Raw genomic sequence first — 22,518 nt, 5'->3', positions numbered from 1 at the left:
ATAAATACAAATCAGTATTAGAGGTGAATTAAACACAATAGGATTCGGTTAAGCCACCCGCAGCTAAATCCAAATAGTAATAGAAGTCTAATTACATCATGTAGCCCATAGCCTATCTAATTAATACATGTCTTTAATTAATTAGATATGTATACTAGCCGAACCAGGCACTCCAAACTAATTTATACGCGCACATATGTACTGATTCCATCAGAGTTTGCATAACTAACTTTTATCAACGTGACTGGCTCTTCTTTCTTGCTGGCTAATAAACGTTGGATTAGTCCGATTCAAAGTCATTTCGCATTTTTCGCAGCCCAGCTGACCGGCCCATGAAAATAGTATTAACGTGTTCTAATAATTCCATTACAATGGGTTAGAAAGACTTTTACTATTTGATTAATGATTTACTATCGCATTAATAGTGCACAACATCTAATGAAGATGTAATTGTTTTTGCTGCTTAATTATATGCAATTAGATCTACACATATACAAATCATGTGGTGATGAATTAGGCGTTGCATATCTTTGATGGCAACTGAGAAAGTAAGTCTATACAGTATACACGCGGATAAAATTGATCAATAGAATAGAAGGCTACTCCCTTTCTTTACCGACTTCATCACCATTAGAGAAAAGAGATGGCGCCCAATAGTACATGACGTTATGATAATAAGCAAAGATGATCGATATTGAAAAATATATAAGATAATCTTGCCTCATTGTGGAATAAGACGGCAAATATTTAATAAATTATATTATGCGAGTGCCTAAGCTAACATGCTATTGGAGTCATGAAGAAATATTAACAAAACTTTTTAGAATCAATCGGGAATAAAGTCTTTCTTTAAATTCATTTCAATGTAAACTCGTATTATTGCGGATCTTATTTCTTGGTCAAAACTTCAATATTCACGTTTATTTATGCTTAATACCGTGAGCTACGATATACTCTCGTTATCAATAACTACCATGCTTGTGTAAAACCTCATGAGAAAAACAAGGCACTCCTTGCATGGATTTCGATCTAAATTCATATTTTTATAGGTCTTATTTCATGCCAACACTCAAATGTTAGCAATAGTTAAACATTCATATAGATAAATTAGCTCTTGCTATCAATAACTACTATACTTGCGTAAGACGTCATGAGAAAAATAAGGTGCTCTTTGTATGGATTTCGATCTAAATTTATATTTTTATAGGCCCTTCATGCCAACACTTAAAACTTAGCAATAGCTAAACATTCATGCAGATAAATTAACTCGGTCCTGTAGCATAGTAAATAGTCCTACAGTAGAACCAAAGAAGAAAGAAAACTGTCCTTGCTATGAATTTCGCTCTAGTGTCATTTAATTTTATTGCAGGTCTTATTTCATAGTCTAAATTCAAAACAGCTACAATCTCCATATGAAAACGTTCCCTCTACTTTATCGTCAATAATAGTATTGTAGAACCAAGTGAGAAAGAAACCTTTTTATAAAGATCGATTCCGATCTAAACTCATTTTACTTTATTACAGACCTTATTTCATAGTCTAAATACAAAACAGCTACAATCGCTCTATGAAAACGTTAGTTCTGTTCTATGGTCAATAATACTATTGTAGAGCCAAGTGAGGAAGAAACCTTTTCGTAAGATCACCTTCATTCTAAATTCATTTTACTTTATTACAGACCTTATATCATAATCCAAGCTCAAAACGGCCAAATTATCGGCATGGATACATTAGTTCTGTTCTATCGTCAATAATGCTACTGTTAAAACAAGTGAGAAAGACAGCTATTCTTATGCTATAAATTCGTATGGAATAAATCCATATTATGTAAACTCTTTAGCTCAATTCTAACCACGCTTAAGATCCAGGCTTTCAACGAACGCATAGACCTTGCCCCTTACAGCCAATAACAAACAATACACCCAGCACTTAAAGAAGCCTTTCATAGAATTAAATTCTACCTGGCGAGACAAATAACTGGTAATTATTATTATGTTAACGATGGTAAAACAATCAAGAACAAAGCTCCGATCGATCTTTCTTTAAAAAAAAATCTACTCGGGTCTGATGAGAGAATTGATTGCATATACTGTTAGTCATTTTAATTATACATGGCAGCATTCTATCATTATTACATCTGATCACGACAACAAAAGTACAGGATACCTTCTGATGGACATTGAATATATATACAAAAAGAAATGGATAATTAATGTTCCATCGTGCATTTTTTTTTTCTCTTTCTTCTCTACTTTAGATTGTTCTCTTCATGATTAGCTGAGTTTATTCACTATAGGGGCATAACCTTTTAGCCTACACTTACCATGGCCATCAATGTATTAACTCATTTATTCTTTAAACCTAGTCATTCTATAAAGATTAACAATTGTCTATTACATTAAATTACTAAATTAAAAGACATACAACAATCTCGCTAATTTTATGGCCTATGTATTCAAATTAGCGTTCTCATTTAGAGCAAGAGACAGGGTAATTAACGGATCCAATTATTGGAATTTTTCTGACATCAATTGTATTCTATTTCATTTTATTATCCTGGTATACTTTCAACACATTTTTAATCCAAAACGGGCAAATAAGAACTAACAACATCGAATCATTTGACTCAATTGATACTCAGACAACTGGGGAAAAAAGACACACATTAATATTTTACCAATCACTTGTTGAACTGGTTCAAGATGCCATTTGGTTTTGGTAAAAAATCGAACAAAAAGAAAGGTAATAAATAAATTTCTTTCTCACTTTTTACAACGTTAAAACTTATCATTCAAGCTAGAAATCAATGTAAGTTAATAAGAACGTTCCTATAAGCTTTATGAAAATCCTAAATGAGCTGCTAAATTTTTCTCATCAAAAATAAAATGAATCTTGTGAGAGTCAATATCAAATCATTCGATAATTTCCTCCCCCCAAAATTGAGTCAAGACAGTGAGCATCTTTAGAGCTGAACTATTACTCGTATTACAGCCATCTTATCCTTAAAAAAAACTCTAATTCAATTTAGATGTAGTTTCCTTGATACTAATAATGAAGATGAGATTAAAGGCCAGAAAGGGGGCGTTAAAATTTTAAAAGTTTTTTAATCTTTTTAGCACTACGATCTATTTCTTATTCTACTTTTTTTTTGCGTACTCTACACTTCCGTCCTTGCGTGGACGGGTTATCTGTCGAAAGGAAAATGAGTATAGATAAACCGATGTTTTACCTTATTTATAACTACCGATATGGAAGTAAAATCGAGCTGTAGCCATGAAAACATCCAATGGCAAATCTACCGTCACCATTGGCCGTGCTAATATTACTATTTGTAACACCCACGGGCCATGACAAGGATAAACTCATCTAGAGTTTCATAATAGCTAGGCTTAACTTTATTTGTTCATTTCTAGTAAAAATTTCCCTGAACAAACTCTCATATCGTCCATTAGGACCACTTGCAGCCACTCACAATCAACATATTCCAGTTAATTTTACTGATCAACAGTAAAAAACGCCTGTAAAAAGGACGGTATAGGCCATACAAAATCACAGAACTTTATGATAATCCTCACTGTGCCTATTCATTTGAGTTAACAGATTGCTCTAAATTTTAACTTTTTTCAAATCTAAAATGTTTTCTTCTACATTTTAACGGTTAAACAACAATTAATCAATCCATCGAAGTCTCCATCCTTTTATTTTATCTTACATCTTAAATATTTATCGTACATTTTATCAACAAGAGAGTAGACAATAACATCCAAACTCTGGCTAGTAATGTAATGAAGGAACTCATTAGAATAGCCATCTTCACATTTTGGATTATTACTCAATTTTCGTCTACAAGAAATACTGTAAATTCAATTTACACCTTGCTACTTGAATGCTTACATTTAAAATGAATTCATAAAAATCTTTTCTCGCCTGTTGATTTCACTATTCAGTTTGGCAAGGTAGATAAACAGTTTACCTGAATTTGGAATTGATGAAATTCTGTGAAATTCTTGTAACGTTAGCGAGATTAAGGGTTAATTTAAATAACTGTTGGCGGTAGTATAGGAGATCCTACAGTAAAGTAGTAGCTATGCTGCATTTGGAAAGATAGATGAAGATATACGGCATAATGGTGTTAGTAGAAGCTCCTACTGTATTAATTAAGAAACGATAGTAACTTGTAAGATGGTAGATGATATTCTGCCAGTTGCATATAGAGTGAGGTCTTTCTGTAATTGGTTAGTTCTTATCCTCTGTTAACACTGGACTCTCAATCAATTTGCAATAAAAGTTATTCCCAAGCTAAAAGCTATTACTATCCGCGGACATTTTCTTTGAATTAGAATTTTATGGCAAATTTTATAGTATTGTTCAGCTGAGATTAGCTTTCAATTGCAAATTAAATTACATTTGCGACAATCTAATCCAATTTAACGCCCATTGTAGATAAAGTGCAAGTATTCCATAAAGAAGTTCTTGCTGTCCATAATGAGCTACGAGCAAATCATGCAGCACCTGCTCTTAAATGGTCTGAGAAATGTGCACGATCAGCCCAAGTATGGGCTGATCAATTAGCCAAAATGGGACGTTTACAACACAAAGTGGAAGACAACATGGGCCAAAATTTAGCCTTTGTATACAGCTCAGATGGTAAAAATGTTACTGGTGAACAAATTGTCAATATGTGGTATGATGAAATTAAGGACTACAACTTCAAGAATGCTACATTTTCATCGGGTACTGGCCATTTTACTCAAGTGGTTTGGGTTGGAAGCAAAGAAGTTGGTGTTGGTATTAGTTCAACACCCGATGGCAAAGTATTTGTTGTTGCTAATTACTTGCCAGCAGGGAACATGATGGGGCAATTCGCTGAAAATGTTAATCCTCCTCAATCAGCACATGGTGGTCAAGGTCGTAGCAAAAGTAAATTCAGCAAGGGAAAACAACCGTCAGCGTCATCATCATCCGATACTGGTAGCTCTCCCCTGCTATTATATTAGCCTATTTCATTCTAATTTTATATTCAGCAATTGATTCAATCTATTAATTAGCTTTCTCTATACTCTTTATATTCAACAATCAGCTATAATTAATTATGACTAGAATTTAAGTAAATGGCTGATGTCAGACTAACCTAAATTTGTAATTTAGGAGCAGGAGCTAAATCAAAAGATCCCAAGAGAAGAGCTAGTGTTCGTTGTGTTGGTAAGTTATCATTGCTGTCACTTCCACATTTATTTTCAAGGACAAATTATGAAACTATTAATACTCTATTTTTGATCAAATTTCATAAAACGTCTATAATAATCCAAACTACTATGCATATACGCGTATTACTATTGCGATTGGCAGTGTAAGATCTGTTTAGCTCTTTCCTACTCTTTAGAGCAAATTAACAACAAATGGCATGGAAAATGAGCAACTGAGTTATCGAAATAGTTTTCACGTTCATTGAACACTTGAAATTCGAAGAAAAATACTCTTTGTGTAGCTAACTAAAATTGAATCGTGAACCCTGCTAATAATTTTGCGTATAACTTCAATTTCAAAAAATTGGCGAGCGATTGAATCAGTGTAATAGTTTCTGATATCACTTATGATATGGAGTAAAATAAAAATATTCTTTAAGCAGTTAAATCCAGTCGTGGATGTCGATAGCAACTATATTTCTACTTGTACTTCTGAAAGTAGGCGAGAAAAACAACTTGTATCTAACATGAAATCCATCAGTTGCCTTACCTGTTTTCCTTTCAAAATTTAGCTATATTGATAGTTCAGGCTATCCTAATCGAGATCGTTATGGAATTAAAAACATAGGCAGTATTTATATGTTACGCTTAATATAACCAATCTTAATCTTTTAAATCTTCCAAATCTTATCCTAATCGTTGCTATTTTGCATTATTTAGCTAACGCCAATTTGACTGAATTTCAGTCAGAAATGTTGATTGTCCACAATGAAATGCGAGAAAGACATCGCTCATCGGCGCTAAAATGGTCTGATTCTTGTGCTACAAGTGCTCAAGAATGGGCTGATCAATTAGCAAGAATGGGTAAACTACAACATAAAACCGAAGGCGATATGGGTCAGAATTTAGCCTATATGAAAACATCGTTGGGAAATCAAGGAGATATCAAAGCAGAAGAGATTGCCAACATGTGGTACAACGAAGTGAAAGACTATAATTATAAAAAGGCAGAATTTCAACCTTCAACTGGCCATTTTACTCAACTAGTCTGGGCAGAGACGGAATTTGTTGGTGTAGGCATAGCTTCTACTGCTGACGGTAGAGTATTTATTGTGGCTAATTATTCTCCAGCTGGCAATGTACAAGGTAAATATGGCATTAATGTGAAAAAACCGCGTGGTAAATCGAAATTCAAAAAGCTGTTTGCAAGAAAAAATAAAGGAACTAATGTTACAGGTAATATCCTTTTACAGTCGTAAATGAGCTTTAGTTGAATAAAAATTAAGATACAGTATAATAAATGACAGAGAAGTAAAACTATAGAACGAATTAGAATTAATTTTTATCAACGTTTATCCTTGCCTGAGAAATAAGTATCTCATTTTAAGCAATTTTAACTAGTAGTTATCCTTTAAATATGATCTATAACGGTAAATGATAGGAATTAAAATTACACAAAAATTGAGAATTAATTCTTAGAAATTACTATGTTAGCGTGAATAATCAAAATCTAATTTTTAGGTATTGTTAACTATATTGATTTTTAAAGATGATCATTGCAACAAATGATAAGAAATAAAAATGAAGAAAAGTTTACAATTAATTTGATCTATTTCTAGCCGTACCTATGAAATGAAGATTAACTATATGGTGAGCTATTTTAATGAGTATTTCTTTTGATTTAGGTATTACCTCACAAAATGATGGCGCTTCAGCAAAATCGAAACGAAAAGGTAGCGAGTAATGCTAGCTACATATTAGTTTAACATTGATATTTTTGACATAATATTTGACGTAGTAAATGATCTCAAATTCTAGCATATTAAGCTTTTCGGTAGTCTTCAATGATTAGACAAGTCAAATACCAAATTCTTTTCAACTTATTTTGCATTGTTGGACTTCTGTACTCGTATAGGCCGTAAAGCCAAGGCAACTTCAAGAGGCATAGGTAAAACTAGACACTAATTCAGTTTTCGTTTACGTTCATTGCAATATTAAGAAGCTGCTTGCAATTTTGAAATAAATAATTAATGTCATGATATATTGCTTTACCGCAGCTAACGAAAATTTATCGCCATTCCTATCCGATGTCTTGATGGCTCATAATGACTTCCGTAGTAAACATGGAGCTCAGCCTCTAGGATGGTCATCGCGTTGTGCAGACACAGCCCAAGCTTGGGCAGATCAGTTGGTAAAAATGGGTAGATTGCAGCATAAGAAGGAAGATAACATGGGGCAAAATTTAGCTTATAAATTTACCTCTAACCCTGATTCAGTTACGGGCCAAGAAATGGTTCAGATGTGGTATGATGAAATTAAAAACTATAACTTTAAAGCCGCAAAATTTGGTATGAATACTGGCCATTTTACGCAATTGGTTTGGGCAGATACGGTCGAAATGGGAGCTGGTGTGGCACAGTCAGCAGATGGCCAGATTTACCTTGTTGCTAATTATTCGCCACCTGGCAATGTAATGGGGAAATTTAAAGAAAACGTTTACCCAGTAGGGACTAAAAATCCTAAGAAGTTTAAGAAATCCCTTGCAAAAAAGGCTGCTAATTCTGTTCGAGATAAAGCAAGAAGAAAACCAGGTTAGTAAAGTAATAATCGTTTTTTATTCGATTTATAGCTCCTTCCATTCCTTTGATAGTTTGCAATTTGATCACATCCACTATCGGTACGTATCGATTTTTTACCTTTTCTGATCTAAAATAGATCATGCAGAAAGCGTTAGAATCGGAATTTATGCTAAAATGTTACCGTAGTTGTAGTTTTGAAGAACTTATACCTAAGAATACTTGCGATATTTCATCTATTTAATCTACATCTCGCAGCGTTCAATTATTATGCATAGAGGTCGCCTACCGTGTGATTTCACCTAGACTTCATAATCAATTTCTAATAGGTGCAATTAATGAGAAGAAACTTGGCAGTTTCAAAGATGTCAGTCTTGATGCACATAATAACTACAGAGCTAAGCATGGAGCTCCACCATTAAAATGGTCAAAGGAATGCACTACACATGCTAAAAAATGGGCAGATTATCTAGCCAAAAATAAGAAATTTGAACACAGCCACCAAAAAGGCTTCGGGGAAAATTTAGCATGTTTTATGGGTTCCGCTCAAAAAGAAATTACCGGACATGAAGCGGTCGATATGTGGTATGATGAAATTAAAGATTACAATTTCCGCCGCGCAACCTTTACCCCGGGTACTGGCCATTTTACACAAGTGGTTTGGCGTGAAACTACCGAAGTTGGTGTTGCAATGGCCAAAGGTAAAAATAATTATACCGTAGTGGTGGCAAACTATAAACCTGCAGGCAATATGATGGGTAAATTTAAAGAAAATGTTTTACCTCCTAACTAAATACTTATCATTATTCCACGTATTGCAATTTATTTCACTTTATGTACTTTGACTTTAAATATAATTAACTACGTAAACACTGCAGTCCATTTCATTAACGTAAGTTATCAATAATTGATTTCATGCTCCTATGATTATAATTAAATTGTTGGGTATAATTGTTTGTTACCTTCGATATCAGCCTCTAAAATTTTAAATTAGTTGGACTACAATTCAACTAATGGACTCTTAAACCTTTATTTCTATAGTAATTTAAAACTTGGTTATGTGTATATTTTACAAGCATGATATACCGTGTATTTAATATTTTAAAATTATTGATCCTATCAAAGAATTGCGATGCCTGCACATCTGTCGATTTTATTACTAAAATTACAAACGTATATCAATAAAGTTCTTTCTCTTATGCATATACTTTCCATGACGGTAGTCTAATCACTGTCAAAGACGAAAATCAATCACTACTATAGAGATAAATCTTTAAATATATACAAGAACTGTATATACAAATTCATGTAAGTGATCTTTTGAGGGTTTACAGTCTGATTTAAAATTCGATCATATGTTCCAATAGATAGGGGAATTACTGTCCAAAAATGTTGGCCTACCATCTATAAAGCCTCTCTAACTCTGAATATGAATTATCTACAACTTCCATTATTAACATTCTTAAAAAATAAACAATACAGCCGTATGTAACAGATAGATCAGCCGTAAGCAAAGATCATAATGTCAGCTGATTTAATAAAATAGGACATTTCTTACTGAAATCTTTAAGACTTCTTCAAGATTACGTTACTAAGCTACGTAATTCTATCAAAGATAACTACAAACTCCAAGTTGTTTTTAGTTATCAAAGAACGTGCTATATTAAGCGAGGTAATACTTAATTCATATCGCAATTATTTAGCTCTTGAAATGTTCGGACATATTCACAACTACTTTATACCCCGATGAGACATTTTAATACAGTACTAATCAACTATTGGGCATAGAAGCTGCTAGTTACCTTACTTTATGGACATAATATACGCACTATATACAGATGCGAATTTTAATTGTGAATAACTATTGTTGACTTTATGATAATTAACCACTAAAGTCTACAATAATATCACCTTGATAAAACAAAATTTTGATGCTAGCTCCCGTGCTAACATAACATCAGTGTAACAAATGTATAGAAGACTCTAAGCCAAAAAAGATTTTTGCAAATTATACAGTCAATAAGTGTAAAAATGTAATGCCTCAGTTGTTCAACATACAACAATTAGTATTAAGAACATTGGCATCAGTAGCTCGAAGAGGAGAATTTATCATTATTTCTTGTTCAACGGTGGACCTTTCATTGTTAGCGTTAATGATATTAATGGTCTGATGAATACTTGGCACTCTATTTCCTTCGATTATTTCATCACTTGTTGATTGATTCGCATGATTATTTATATTTTGCATTACAACCGGTTCATTTCTACTTAAAACGTGACAGGGATGGACCTTCAAGATCGATGTACCATCATTGGACACATCCAAATCCGAAATATCTACAAAATTGGTAACGAAAAAATCTGTTATAATTACATTTATCCAATGTTTGTTCGTGCAATCTTTACATATCACATTTACCGATCTGTCGAATATCATCACGTTGATGGGTTAAACTAGCAGCTGTGGCAGACGTTACAGACATTAAATTATCATCAGATAGCGAATCCTCAGATTGCTGACCATTTGTAATTGAATCTATACCATCATCGACAGTCATATTTCCATAAGTTTCGTCGTTGACAACCAGATTTACATTAGGAACCTCAATAGGGATTTCATCTGTAGCAACAGTTTGGTATATGGACGGGCTAGTAACTACAGGCGTGTCAGCATAAGATGTTACAGAGCCGTAACTTCCAAGTCTCAGTTTTTTGCTAACTTCACAGCATGATTCTCCATTACTATGAGCTTGGCGTTTATGCATGGCTAGTGTGGACGTCTGACGATATGTTTTGTTGCAAAATTTGCATGTATACGGCTTGGAATGTGTATGAACAACGTGATGTTTATACAAGCTAGAATATTCAGTGAAGCGTTTGCAACATCCAGGGTAGGTACAACAGTATGGACGTTCACCTAGGTAATGTTTATACAGGTTATATAGGTTAGTTGTATATCATAAAATTTTACTAACTACTATTCATTACCTGTATGAATTCTCATATGGTTTTTAAAGTTAGTAGCACTTGCGAACGCTCGATTACAACCTTGCACTTGACATATATATGGCCTCTCTCCTGTATGGGTTCGCATATGTACCTTTCTGATATTAGAAGTGGTAAAACTTCGACCGCATCCCTCAAAAGGACATTTAAATGGCCTTTCACCTAAGTAATAGAGAGTAGCTCGTGTGACCAAATGCGATTATCTATCAATTAGATATAATTCTGCTTAAACGTATTCAACATCACAACTTTTGATACGCTATTAATGGTATGAAGTGTCTACAGATATACATAGCAGTTATTAACCTGAATGTATTCGCATATGCTTAGATAAATCTCCAGATGTCTTGAAAGCTTTCTCACAGGATTTGAATGTACATTTATATGGCTTTTCGCCGGTGTGAGTGCGAATATGTGATTTTAGGCCATATCCCGTTGCAAAAGCTTTGTGGCACCCGTTATATGTACACTTATATGGTTTATCTCCGGTATGGGACCTTTCGTGAACCTAATTGATACATCATATATAACTAAGGACTATAATCATTTTGTGAAATCCGCTTTTGATGGAATAACAAAAAAAGGCATACCTTTAAGTGATGGGCGGTAGTATAACTCCGACCACATCCTTCAAATTTACATCTGTACGGTTTTTCTCCAGTATGAGTTCTACAGTGTTTCTGTAAATCACTTGGTGTAATAAACGCCTTAGTACATCCAGTTTGTTCGCACTTGAACGTATCGCCTGTATGAGCCCGATTATGAGCTTTAAGTCGATACGGTGTAGAGAACGCTTTCTCGCAACCGTCATAATGGCACTGATAACCTTTCTTCGGACTATTCGGTGAAATGTTATCAGATAGAGTCATCACTATATCATAATAATGCTACATTAGCGATACAATCACATAGAATAGCAACCAGCGATTTAATCTTAAATAATTTTTGAACGAACCTGATATATTCCTCCCATCAGTTACTGTTCCAGTAAGCGCAGAGATTGCCACTGAAGTAGGTAGTTCTTCATGCACTGATACAGATAGATGCCCCAAAGGATTAGTAATATCAGAAGAATTTGAATTCCGATTACTTAAATGCGAAGAAATTTGATGCATTCGATGATCGCTACAAAGTATACAAATTTTCATTAATAAGAACATTACGTAAGACAGTACTGTATAATTTATATTCAAATCAATTACGTCGATACAACAATCTTAGACTTACTCATATCCTCCATCGGTAGGAATCATCAGATCACTATTAGCATCGACGTTATTATCTCTATATCGATTAGACTGTTGAGATAGAAGATCTGTTTGCTGTCTTTCCGCTAATTGATCAATACTAGGATAACGATGAAACCATTTTAGAAAAGATGATATTCTATATCTTAAACTACAATAAAAGTTATTGAGGTATATTTAAAATAATGATATATCGTACCTAAATTGCTGATCGTCAACATCTGCCTGGCTTAAATAAACTGTACCGTCGTTGTCATTATTCGGATTTGATGCAGCTATAACCTGTTGATCAACGAAATTTAAAACCTCGGATTGATCCTATAATAAAGTATTTGAATGACAAATGCAATTAGCGACGGTCAGTAGTATAGTATTTGTATCAAAACCATCTATATCAACACGCACTGTCATTCTTTAATAATAGCTAATTACAAAATAGACGCCTTTAAATGCCAATCAAGCAATATTAAAATCATTTCATAAGGAGATCCGATACTTTGTTTTCAATGAATAAAAGGTATACAAATATGCGCGTATCTATACTTCGTACATATAAATATACGTCTTACTCAGTAGCCATATATACGCCTATAATCAATATTTATACAAATGTATATCAGAGCGATGCATCCATTACCTGCTGGTTGAGAACATCATTTTGATCAGCCTGGGAACAAACATATTTATTCTGATTATTTTCATAATCCTGTCGCGAATATAAAATACTCATAACTTGATCTTCAGATGATTGCGCTATACAATACGATAAAAAGGATTCATTTTAATGGATAGTGGTTGAAAGTTCGTTGTAGTCATCCAAATGTTATACGCATCGTTACCAAAATAAATTGCAAGATAATCATGACTACTGTCCATTATAACAACGTTACAAAGAAGTGCTAAGTTATCAAGATATTTACCGCTAATACTGCTCATGCTTGATGATGAGCCTTTCGTATCAGGTGTCATGGATATTCGTGACATGATTTAATTTCTCTACTGGCTATGGGATAGTAATGCGGTATGTACATAAGTTCAAGCAATCACCATTATTTTTATCATTTTTAGTTAGGTTACATATCAAGAGTAGCCAAATAACTATGCACAAGTTCACACAGATTGTATTATAATTCACAACATTGATCTAGTCCAGTCTAAACTATACGTAAGAGACAGCGATCCGCATATATTACGGAATGCATAAGCAATGTACGCCGCCATTTATTGCAAGTGGTTCTAGATTATAAGTTCAGAGTTTATTCTTTTTTATAAAATATCACAAACGACAAAATTCTACTAAATAGAAGACTAATACGCAACGACAGTGATGATATTGTTTGAGTTAATATAGTGCCAGAAATTTCTCGATGATAACTGGTTTTGGTAATAAGTTATTCATAGTAATGTCATGGTTTCAACATACAAGGCATCATTTGCAACGACTGTCGATGTTAACATATCACGATATCAATAGTCGCAACACTATTTTCAATTCACTTGGATAACAAAATGGACGTTCATTGTAAGCAGTACTGTGCAGTAACTACAATATTCTACTCAGTAAACTAAGAACGTAAGCTCGATATCAAGAGCAAGAGGTTCAACAAGTTATCCTAGTTACACATAAATTCACACTGCTACTGAATTAGTTGATTTACTCAAGTCGATTTTTCGGACTTTCCACTTCTTTAATTCCACTGCAAAAGCGTACTCTGGAATCCTGTGCTGTTATTATTTCAACTTTAGGTAGCGACTGTACACTAAAGCTGAAAGAGTTTACAAAAAGACAGACATTGCTGTGTAGAAATCTGCTCAACCAGGTAGCAGATTCGATCGTCGACTCATATTTGAAAAGAGAAACAGTAGGGTGCATCATTCAATGACACAGGCAGCGCCTTACCGCCAAGTAATTCTATGCGGTCTATATTGATAGTAAAGTACAGTATGCAGAAAAATGTTGCGGGCCTCTTTTACAGTACAGTGTAGTGTAGCCACGATACTTTTCACCGTGTTTTTACAGTACTGTACACTGTGCAGCACTCAATCTAGAACTCGAACGGACAAGTGTTGACGATTACTCATATTCTCACTCAGCGTAAACAGCTTAAACGATGACATATTATCCTTCTAAGAGTCTAGTCACTACAGAATAGTACAGCGTGTTGGCAAGTCTCCAAAAAATTGGCTGAAAAATAGACAGCATCTACGGTACTGCACATGCTGGTATAAAGTATTTGTACATCAGTTGAAGTCACAATTTTTCCATTTTTATTGATGATTAACACACAGTTCTGTACTGTACGCTGGAAAAGCCACCAAGTACAGTACAGTACCGTCTATCGCTGAACGGAACGGATAGAGAGTGTGTAGTTACTGGTAGAAAATACACTACTAATATTCGCTGCAAGTTCGTTTTCGATGATGAACTCTGATATTACTGTACTGTACTGTATAGTGTACAGCAGGGATATGCGAAGTCAACCCGAAGTCCGATTTCAATCTGACTCGAGGGCGGGATTCGGGTTAAGAATTTCCGTGGTGATACAGTGCTTGTACATGATAGTGATAGCACTCATTTCGGGTTAGAAAATCAACCACTGGATCAGGTTTTATCGTGTTCGGGTTGCCTTTTCACTCCCGCTGTACATTGTACAACACTGCTGTATTGTATACTGTACTGCAATGTGCATGCGCAGTCTCGTCCGTTCCAGCAAGAACACGTAACACTACGATAAATGGAGCTCGACAGTTCATCCGCTGCTGCGTTTTCCACACTTTTTTTTCGTTCAAATGTATTTCAAGTTCTACGAATTTGGATGACTAGACGTACTAGAAAATATTCTGTGCAAAGTTAATTTTGTAATGACTAGAAATACGGTAATCAGTACTGTATGACGTTGTTTTTTTAGCAGAGTTTACATCTAGTCTAGCTATCTAGCCACTTTTATTATTATTATTGATATCTAAAATCGTCAATGTACTGTACACAGATCGTACAGTAATCCATGAATGATGGATGAATTTATAACCAGGCAGTGTATCATATTGACTGTCTAAGTGTCTATGCGTTATCAACCTCCATAATGAACAATCCATTACGATACAATCTGCTTTAAACAAGCTTAACGACTAAAACTAAGTCGCCACCAAATTGACGCTTGTATCAGTCGAAATCAAATCAATATTAATTAATTCCAAGGACTACATGTGTAAAAGCGAGAATGAATCAATCACCATGCAGTAATTTAGTAACTAACAAGAGAGTAACACGACAGTCATATTGGATTCAATAAAAGACAGATAAAAGTGAAGTGATAGCGATTTGAGTAATCTCAGGTACTCGAATTAAATACGAATGTCATGAATCCGCTAAAGTACCTCAAAGTGATCTGGCCATTCAAAGCAGTAGGATCGGTAAATAATAACCAACAGAAGGGAATGATGGGAAAAAAGAGCAGAACCACGGGAACGTGAAGAGAAGAACCACGGGAAGGAAAAAGAGAAGAACCACGGGAAGGTAGCGCGGTTGAGCTAACTGCTTGAAATGTACTGTACTGTATTCTGACTGTAGGCTAAATGCTGTGTCACGATAGACTGCTACAGTACTGTACTGTACTGCACACTCAGTCGAGTACAGACACTACTCTACAATACAGTACAGTACACTGTACTCCAGCCATGTACAGTACCAAGACCCTACAGTCCATCGGTATCAGGTTGACAGGAGATGCGCTGGCATCAGTTCTAGTTCTAGTGTATTGTAGTCTAGCATAATTTTAAGGTCGTGGTTTGTGTAGCAGCTTGAAATGTACTGTATACAGTAGTACAGTACAGTACTGTACAGTAATGCTGTGTCATGATACAGTACTGTACAGTGTACAGTAGTGTACAGTATGTACTGTACATTTGTACAGTATGAAGTTCTATTGTACAGTACTGTACTGTACTGTACTGTACTGTACTGTACACTGTTCAGTACTGTACTGTACAGTACTGTACGTAGTTTTAAAGTACAGTACTGTACACTTTATAATACAGTACTGTACAGTACTGGGTACAGTGGTCTGTAATTACTTACTGTACTGTACTGTACTGTACAGTACAGTACAGTACTCACTGCAAGGGTACAGTACTGTACAGTACTAGGGTCTCTAATGTACTGTACACTAATGTGTACTGTACAGAAAAACTTTTTCTTCGTTTGCACATGTGCAATAAGGGTCACTCATAATGTGGATCGCTATGATCACGTGTCTCAAATACTGAGTGCACAGTACAGTGTACTGTACAGCACAGATGCAATGTTGTACTGTACTGTACAGTACAGTACAGTACTGTACGGTACATAATAAAGGACGTCCTGTAGTGTACAGTACTGTACAGTACTGTACAATGTACTGTACAGTACAATGTAAAGAAAAAAAATTTTTTCTTCGTTTTCACATGTGCATTTAAGGGTCACTCATAATGTGGATCGCGATGATCACGTGCCTCAAATACTGAATACACTGTACAGTACAGTACAGTATCGTACAGTATCGTTTATATTGTACGTACTGTACACTGTATAGTACAGTACAGAATGAACTCATAGCACAGAACAAAGGACAGTACTGTGCAGTACTGTCCAAAAACGAGTGCTGTACCAGTACAGTACTGTACTAAATGTGAATGAATAAGGGACTACTGACGAGAGAATATCGTGTAGTGATGTAGTGATGGCATCACAGACGGACGAGGCCCCGACTCAACTCATGCCACTACGGTACAGTGTACAGTGTACAGTACTGATCGTCCTCGTAAGACTGTACACTGTACAGTCCTTGCACTGTACAACTTGTGAGAAACATCCAGCGACTACCGGTGGTCAAAGTGGTCAAATTATCCAATTGGAATCGTCATCACTCACCAACATCCAATGCAATATCTGCTATTCCATTGTATTTCCAATCCGACCTAGAAAAAGTGGACTTCATTCCTGCTTGTAGTTAATTCATCCAAAGCATGGTTATACTGGATAGGCTACTGATTACTGTAGATTGTACAGAACAAATTACTTGGTACAATAATAACAAGTGAATGCAAGAATATTGAATCATTTCTACCTACAAGACGACGGATTAAGGCGGATAAAGATGCAAAAACGCCAATATAAAAGCAATCGTAGAAAGATTTTGCAGCTAGATCCCGGATCAGACAAGATCGATGGTTAGTTGTAGTTGTCAGTATTGAAATTTAATGATGCCCCATATAATACGACCAATAGTCACTATTCAGTCATTATAAATACCATATGAATGGAGCCTACTACTAATGTTCTCGCATGACAATGAATTGTGATCGTGACACCTTCACCAGTAGTAATCAATGGCGAGCTCTATTTCTCTTTGTTGACGATACAGTATAGCACTCCACTATCCATGATCAATTAAATATGCAATACCATTACTATCAATACATTCGTAGAAATGAAGTACTTGTACAAGTCAACAAGTTCGATTTGAGATGATAGATACATCCTAAGGTGGGATAAAATCAATCACTAATTGATATCTACCATATATATCACACAGCCAATTCATCAATATCTGCTATGGATGCAACCTTAGAGATAGAAGAAACCAATATTGCCGGTCTTGTTAGCTATGAAGACAGTGATGAAGGTAACTATGCATAATATCACTACTATTTCTAAATTGTAATCAAGGTAATTGCAACCATATTGAGAGAGCTTGGTATAAATTGGAGTAATGACGTTCAGCCTGCACTAAAATACTAAACGTTGTACTTTGCACTACTAAATACATGAACTGAATGATGATGATATACAGTTGTAGTCCTATATTACATGATAACTTTTTAGTAAGTACACGGGCATATTGGTCTATAGCAAAGACTACAGGCGTTTTCGATCAAATTACTGGACAAGTTTATCAGTAATTGAAATGCACTTTCGTCATCACTCATCGTCGTTTATTATGCATCTTATGCATAGAGGTAAAATCAAGCAATAAGAAGCCCCTTATCAAGCAGCCGGAGCGTAAAGATCAAATTGCACAAGAAGTTGCCAGCTTTATGCTTGTAAGTCGCGCATTTTATAAACTAATATAGTAATGCATTTTGCCTAACTAGAAGAGTAGTCTTAGCTAATGTTGATATTCATTCTGAAAACTTATTACGTTATCTCACCCAACAGTCATGTTATTCTGCTAACTGTAAAAGCAAAGTACTATAATATAATATATTTGTACGCCAATGATCTTGATCAATATAAGAGTATCTCATTCGCTGTAATAAACTAACCCAATAATAGCATTAGAACGTTAATCAATATAACTTTAACATGAACAAGCAACATCTTAAGCGCAAGATTTCACGCTAGTAGCAATAGAATAATCTTTTGTGATACGTGAACGAACAAAACAATACAATTTGATCGATGTTGTCATAGAAAGACTATAAAGTTTTTGTTGAAGTAAGGAACTATTAGAATTGTTTGTTAATCAAGATCACAAAAATTACCCTAAGTATATTTGTAAATCATTTAGCTCATTAAAAATGAGGACTGCAATATAATGATAATATCTTATTGATATTCTTAGGAAATAGATGCAATGGAGCAAGATACCAGTGATGATCAAAATCTCAGGGCCACGCAGCCACCTAAATCGACTGAAATTATATCTACATCTTTCCGAAGCCTTGACAAGACTGATGATAAAGCTATATGGTTAGAATGTTACGATCAGAATTCCAATAGTGTCTACTACTGGAATACTGAAAATAATAAAGTTTCATGGGTTCTACCTGAAAACGCCAAAGTACAATCCGCGTTGTCACAGCTTTATCAAGATCACGCTGACGATATAAAAGCTACTATTTCTGATAGTGATGAAATTACCGGTATAGAAGAAACAACAAATGGTAAGAATTTAATCATTTATCCGTAATTTAAACTAATACATCAATACTTAATAATTAGGAAGTACATGTTGGCTGGTAATTCTTATGACACCTATATATTAATATTCCTTATTATGCGCACGTAATGAACCAACTGATAACATAAGTTGTACTAGGTTTTTAACAGTTAAAAATAACTAACTCTTTAATAACTGTAGCTAATCGATTAGGATGCGTTTCGCATGAATTCTATATAAAAATAACTTAATTAATAATGTATGTACATAATATGACCCATTATGAGTTGCGCCGTCTTTCACTGACATTTTAGAAAATAATGTAAACAAAGAAAGTGAAATTGATCAAGCAAGAAAGAAGCGCCCAATTCCTGATAATAATACGGTAACGTTGGAAAATGATGCTAAAAAGCGACATATAGAAGCGTGCGAAGAATCTCATTCTGACAAGGGTCTATCAAGTGATAAAATAACAGTAAGTTTCACCACAACTTCTTCGTATGTTTTGCTCGCATGATTACAAAAGTATTATTGCACAATATAGCGAATTAATTATAACATTTAAATGATTAATGGTACTCTAGGATGACATAATAGAAGCATCCTTACGACTTCGACAAAAGCTAGATGTAATGGGTGTGCAAAAACTATCCATATCTGATGCTCAAATAGCTCTAATTCAATTAGAGGTGCTGTAGCTTTAAGAAAATTTAACACGCCCTTTCAACTGCATTAAAATGCTTTTTGCGACATTTTCTATTGGTTAATGTAATAGACGAAGGCAGACTGCAAGCACTGATATAAAATCATTGATAATTGTGTTATGCAGATACGTTTCAACGATTGGCAAAAGGGTGTATTAAATGGTAAATATTTTCTGGAGAGAATTTTAGAAACCGAAAAATCCTTCCATAAACCTTACGATTTAGACAGCATAAATTCTTTAGAAGATTCGATCGAAAGTCCGGAAAATCTAGAAAAGTAAACTTTTTACGTATTACCTCTTTTACGGTTTATTATTTGAATAGTTTAACATAACGGATATATCCAACAGCAATTTAATATAATATTATGAGCCCTATATTGAACGATGCAATTGCTTACAAGAAGTCACTGGTATTCTAATGTAGACAAGAGATAGTCGAGGAAGAACCTGGTTTAGAAGCTGCAGATCAGCATCCTGACGATAGCCAAGAATGCACCCCCCACACTCCTGACATTTCGAGTGGTATATAGCATGAGTGAAAATTTATAGTTAAAATAACAAAGTGAACGATGTTGTCAACTTAACAGATTGTATAACTGATACTGTACAACGCAATTACAGTTGAAGAAGGTGAAATTATCGACAGCCCGCCGTCAAGCGAGACTACCGTAACAGAAGAGACTTACAAGTACTAATAAAAGATAACACATATTTCGATGATAAATTTTTAGTCACAGCGTGAGATTAATTTTGTATTCACTTTGTTGTATAGTACCAAGGATGTGTCAGATAGCGTACATGACAGCCTTCCGCCCGATTCTGAAGACACTACAAATGTCAATACCGACGAAAGCGTTAGTATCAATCAACTTGCTTATCCTATCTTTCCATTAAACAGGCCAAGCTGAAGCTTTTGATCCTTAAATTAAACCATACTAAGTTTACTTATAAATGGAGCAGCTATTTATCGTAACTGTTATCTCATATTAATAGTGTTACTTTCAATTTCAGAAACGTACTGAATCGCCGGTAGCGCCGAAGAAAAAAGTACGTGTAACGTGCATTTCTTATTACTGTTCTTCACTGGCTTTATTGATCTTTAATTCGATCAATTGATAGCATCAATTATTATCCTTGTTAAAGGCGAAGAAAAAATTTACTAGTTCATCCATATCGTTTAAAAAGAAAAATATGGCTTCCTTAGTGAGCAAATGGCAGTCTATTCGCAGCAGTTCCAAGAAGTAGGATAAAATGGATACGCGATTTATCAGTCTTCAGGTGTCAAACACTATGACGGACATGCTTAACTAGGATCATAGAAGCTACCTTTACCACTTCAAGCTGCATTATATTTCGTTTATGTGCACTAAATTTAACATTATACATAGTACACAAAATGCTATATTCATAAACTATTTGAATTAAGAAAAAGATGTAATTGATGCGCCTATTTTTGGAAATGTCATTCGGTAATGATATACTCTTAATCGTAAATACTACCTTGAAGACGCAATTGTACATTTTCACGCTTTATCGCAAAAGCTTAAAGGAAACGTAATTCTGTGAATTGAATGCGAATATTTTAATAAGCATATCGGGGTAATGTAAGATATCATTGTGAACATTATTTTTTTATTTTAAAAGCAGTTTGCAAAGTTACAGCTACGGCCTTCTTCCTTTCATGAAGAAAAGAAGAAAATTTAAATTAAATTTTGAACGCCTTATTATATCTTTCTTTCTACATTCCTAATGTTAAATACCGTTAATATATTCATCATTATAAATACTGTACAGTGCCACATTTTACAGTAAGACAAGATTATAAGTTGTAAATTAATTCAGTTGCAATATTTTCTTAATGATTGGTTTTTCCTCTGCCCTTGGTACAGGAGCTTGGTTGTATATATCTTCCTTATTCAAATAAAGCATTACCTAAATATGATTTAAGAGACCGTGGTTAAATAATATCTGCCTATGAAATTGAATAAACGATTCATGGCGTTTACTACTTTATAACGATACTCTTTAATATTTAGTATACTATGACTGTCTTATCACCAATACTCTGGTAGCATGAGAAAGCTGTTTCTACCGTTTGTTAACTAACAATCAATTTTATAAGAGCATAAATTACGTGAAACCACCGCATCCTAACTACTACGCTGAATGTTACTAATATTAGAATTAGAGCAAATTCAAGTTAAAAACCTCCTGTATTACGTTAAGTTGATCGAATGATATGAACTAAAAGCAGAGACAATGCAGTTTCAACAATCTGCCTTTTCACCTGCATTTATCTACGGATACGGATGTGTCATATATAGTCGATACATTTCATGAAAAATTTTAAGTTAAGCAAATATCGTAAATATAAAATATTACGAATGACAAGCTAGAAGATACATATAAATACGGAATAAAAATCCATTAGAACCAAGTGTTATGAATAAACTACTACCGTAAGTTAAAAGTAGTCCAGTATCAATGTATTCCGTACGGTACTTTACGCACATATTCCAGTAAAACATTAAACTATATTTACATTAAAATTAATATGAAAAAATTTACCAAATATAACCTATATGAAATCGAATTTCTGGTTATCTATGTAATATACGTGCATATTGAATAAATTATCAAAAAGATATAGCTGTCTTAGTTTTGCCTAAAAGTGCAATTGTTATTATTAGTAGGACTAATACCGTGGTTTTGTGTGTCTGAATTAGTCGTGTCTGTCTGGGTCGATGGTGAGTCAGCTTGAGTAGGTGATCGCTGGTCGATTTGTATATGTTGGTTGTCTTCTGTTTGTATTTCATTGCTTATGTAACCCTGGTTATCATGAACTGTACTTGCAGGAACTGTTGTCGTCGCTCTGGG

At 34.4% G+C, this 22,518-nt stretch overlaps 3 protein-coding genes across 3 annotated transcripts; 2 read left to right on the top strand and 1 right to left on the bottom strand.

Annotated features, from left to right (window-relative positions):
* Positions 1-2,702: 2,702 nt before the first annotated feature.
* On the top strand, positions 2,703-8,555 carry TRIADDRAFT_51643 (uncharacterized protein; the record flags this gene model as incomplete). The annotated part of the gene is made up of 9 exons (XM_002108553.1): positions 2,703-2,742; positions 4,444-4,971; positions 5,149-5,202; positions 5,907-6,422; positions 6,872-6,919; positions 7,102-7,134; positions 7,244-7,777; positions 7,816-7,863; positions 8,041-8,555. The coding sequence occupies 9 exons, from the start codon at positions 2,703-2,705 to the stop codon at positions 8,553-8,555; spliced, it is 2,316 nt and encodes a 771-aa protein (XP_002108589.1).
* Positions 8,556-10,515: 1,960 nt separating this feature from the next.
* TRIADDRAFT_13838 (uncharacterized protein) lies at positions 10,516-11,571 on the bottom strand (the record flags this gene model as incomplete). The annotated part of the gene is made up of 4 exons (XM_002107745.1): positions 10,516-10,679; positions 10,751-10,930; positions 11,075-11,276; positions 11,359-11,571. Coding segments are annotated over 4 exons (759 nt in total), but the record flags the coding sequence as incomplete, so codon positions are not given.
* Positions 11,572-17,150: 5,579 nt separating this feature from the next.
* TRIADDRAFT_51641 (uncharacterized protein) lies at positions 17,151-21,602 on the top strand (the record flags this gene model as incomplete). Its single annotated transcript, XM_002108552.1, has 12 exons — positions 17,151-17,223; positions 17,589-17,678; positions 18,011-18,096; positions 18,618-18,939; positions 19,250-19,410; positions 19,520-19,624; positions 19,765-19,916; positions 20,066-20,163; positions 20,263-20,329; positions 20,414-20,495; positions 20,635-20,688; positions 21,531-21,602. The coding sequence occupies 12 exons, from the start codon at positions 17,151-17,153 to the stop codon at positions 21,600-21,602; spliced, it is 1,362 nt and encodes a 453-aa protein (XP_002108588.1).
* Between the last annotated feature and the right edge of the window lie 916 nt (positions 21,603-22,518).

This window comes from Trichoplax adhaerens, genomic scaffold (genome assembly GCF_000150275.1).
Source record: "Trichoplax adhaerens TRIADscaffold_1 genomic scaffold, whole genome shotgun sequence".
In the NCBI taxonomy this organism is placed as follows: Eukaryota; Metazoa; Placozoa; class Uniplacotomia; order Trichoplacea; family Trichoplacidae; genus Trichoplax; species Trichoplax adhaerens.
The sequence above is the reverse complement of the archived record's forward strand: the minus strand, read 5'-3'. Positions and strand labels throughout refer to the sequence as shown.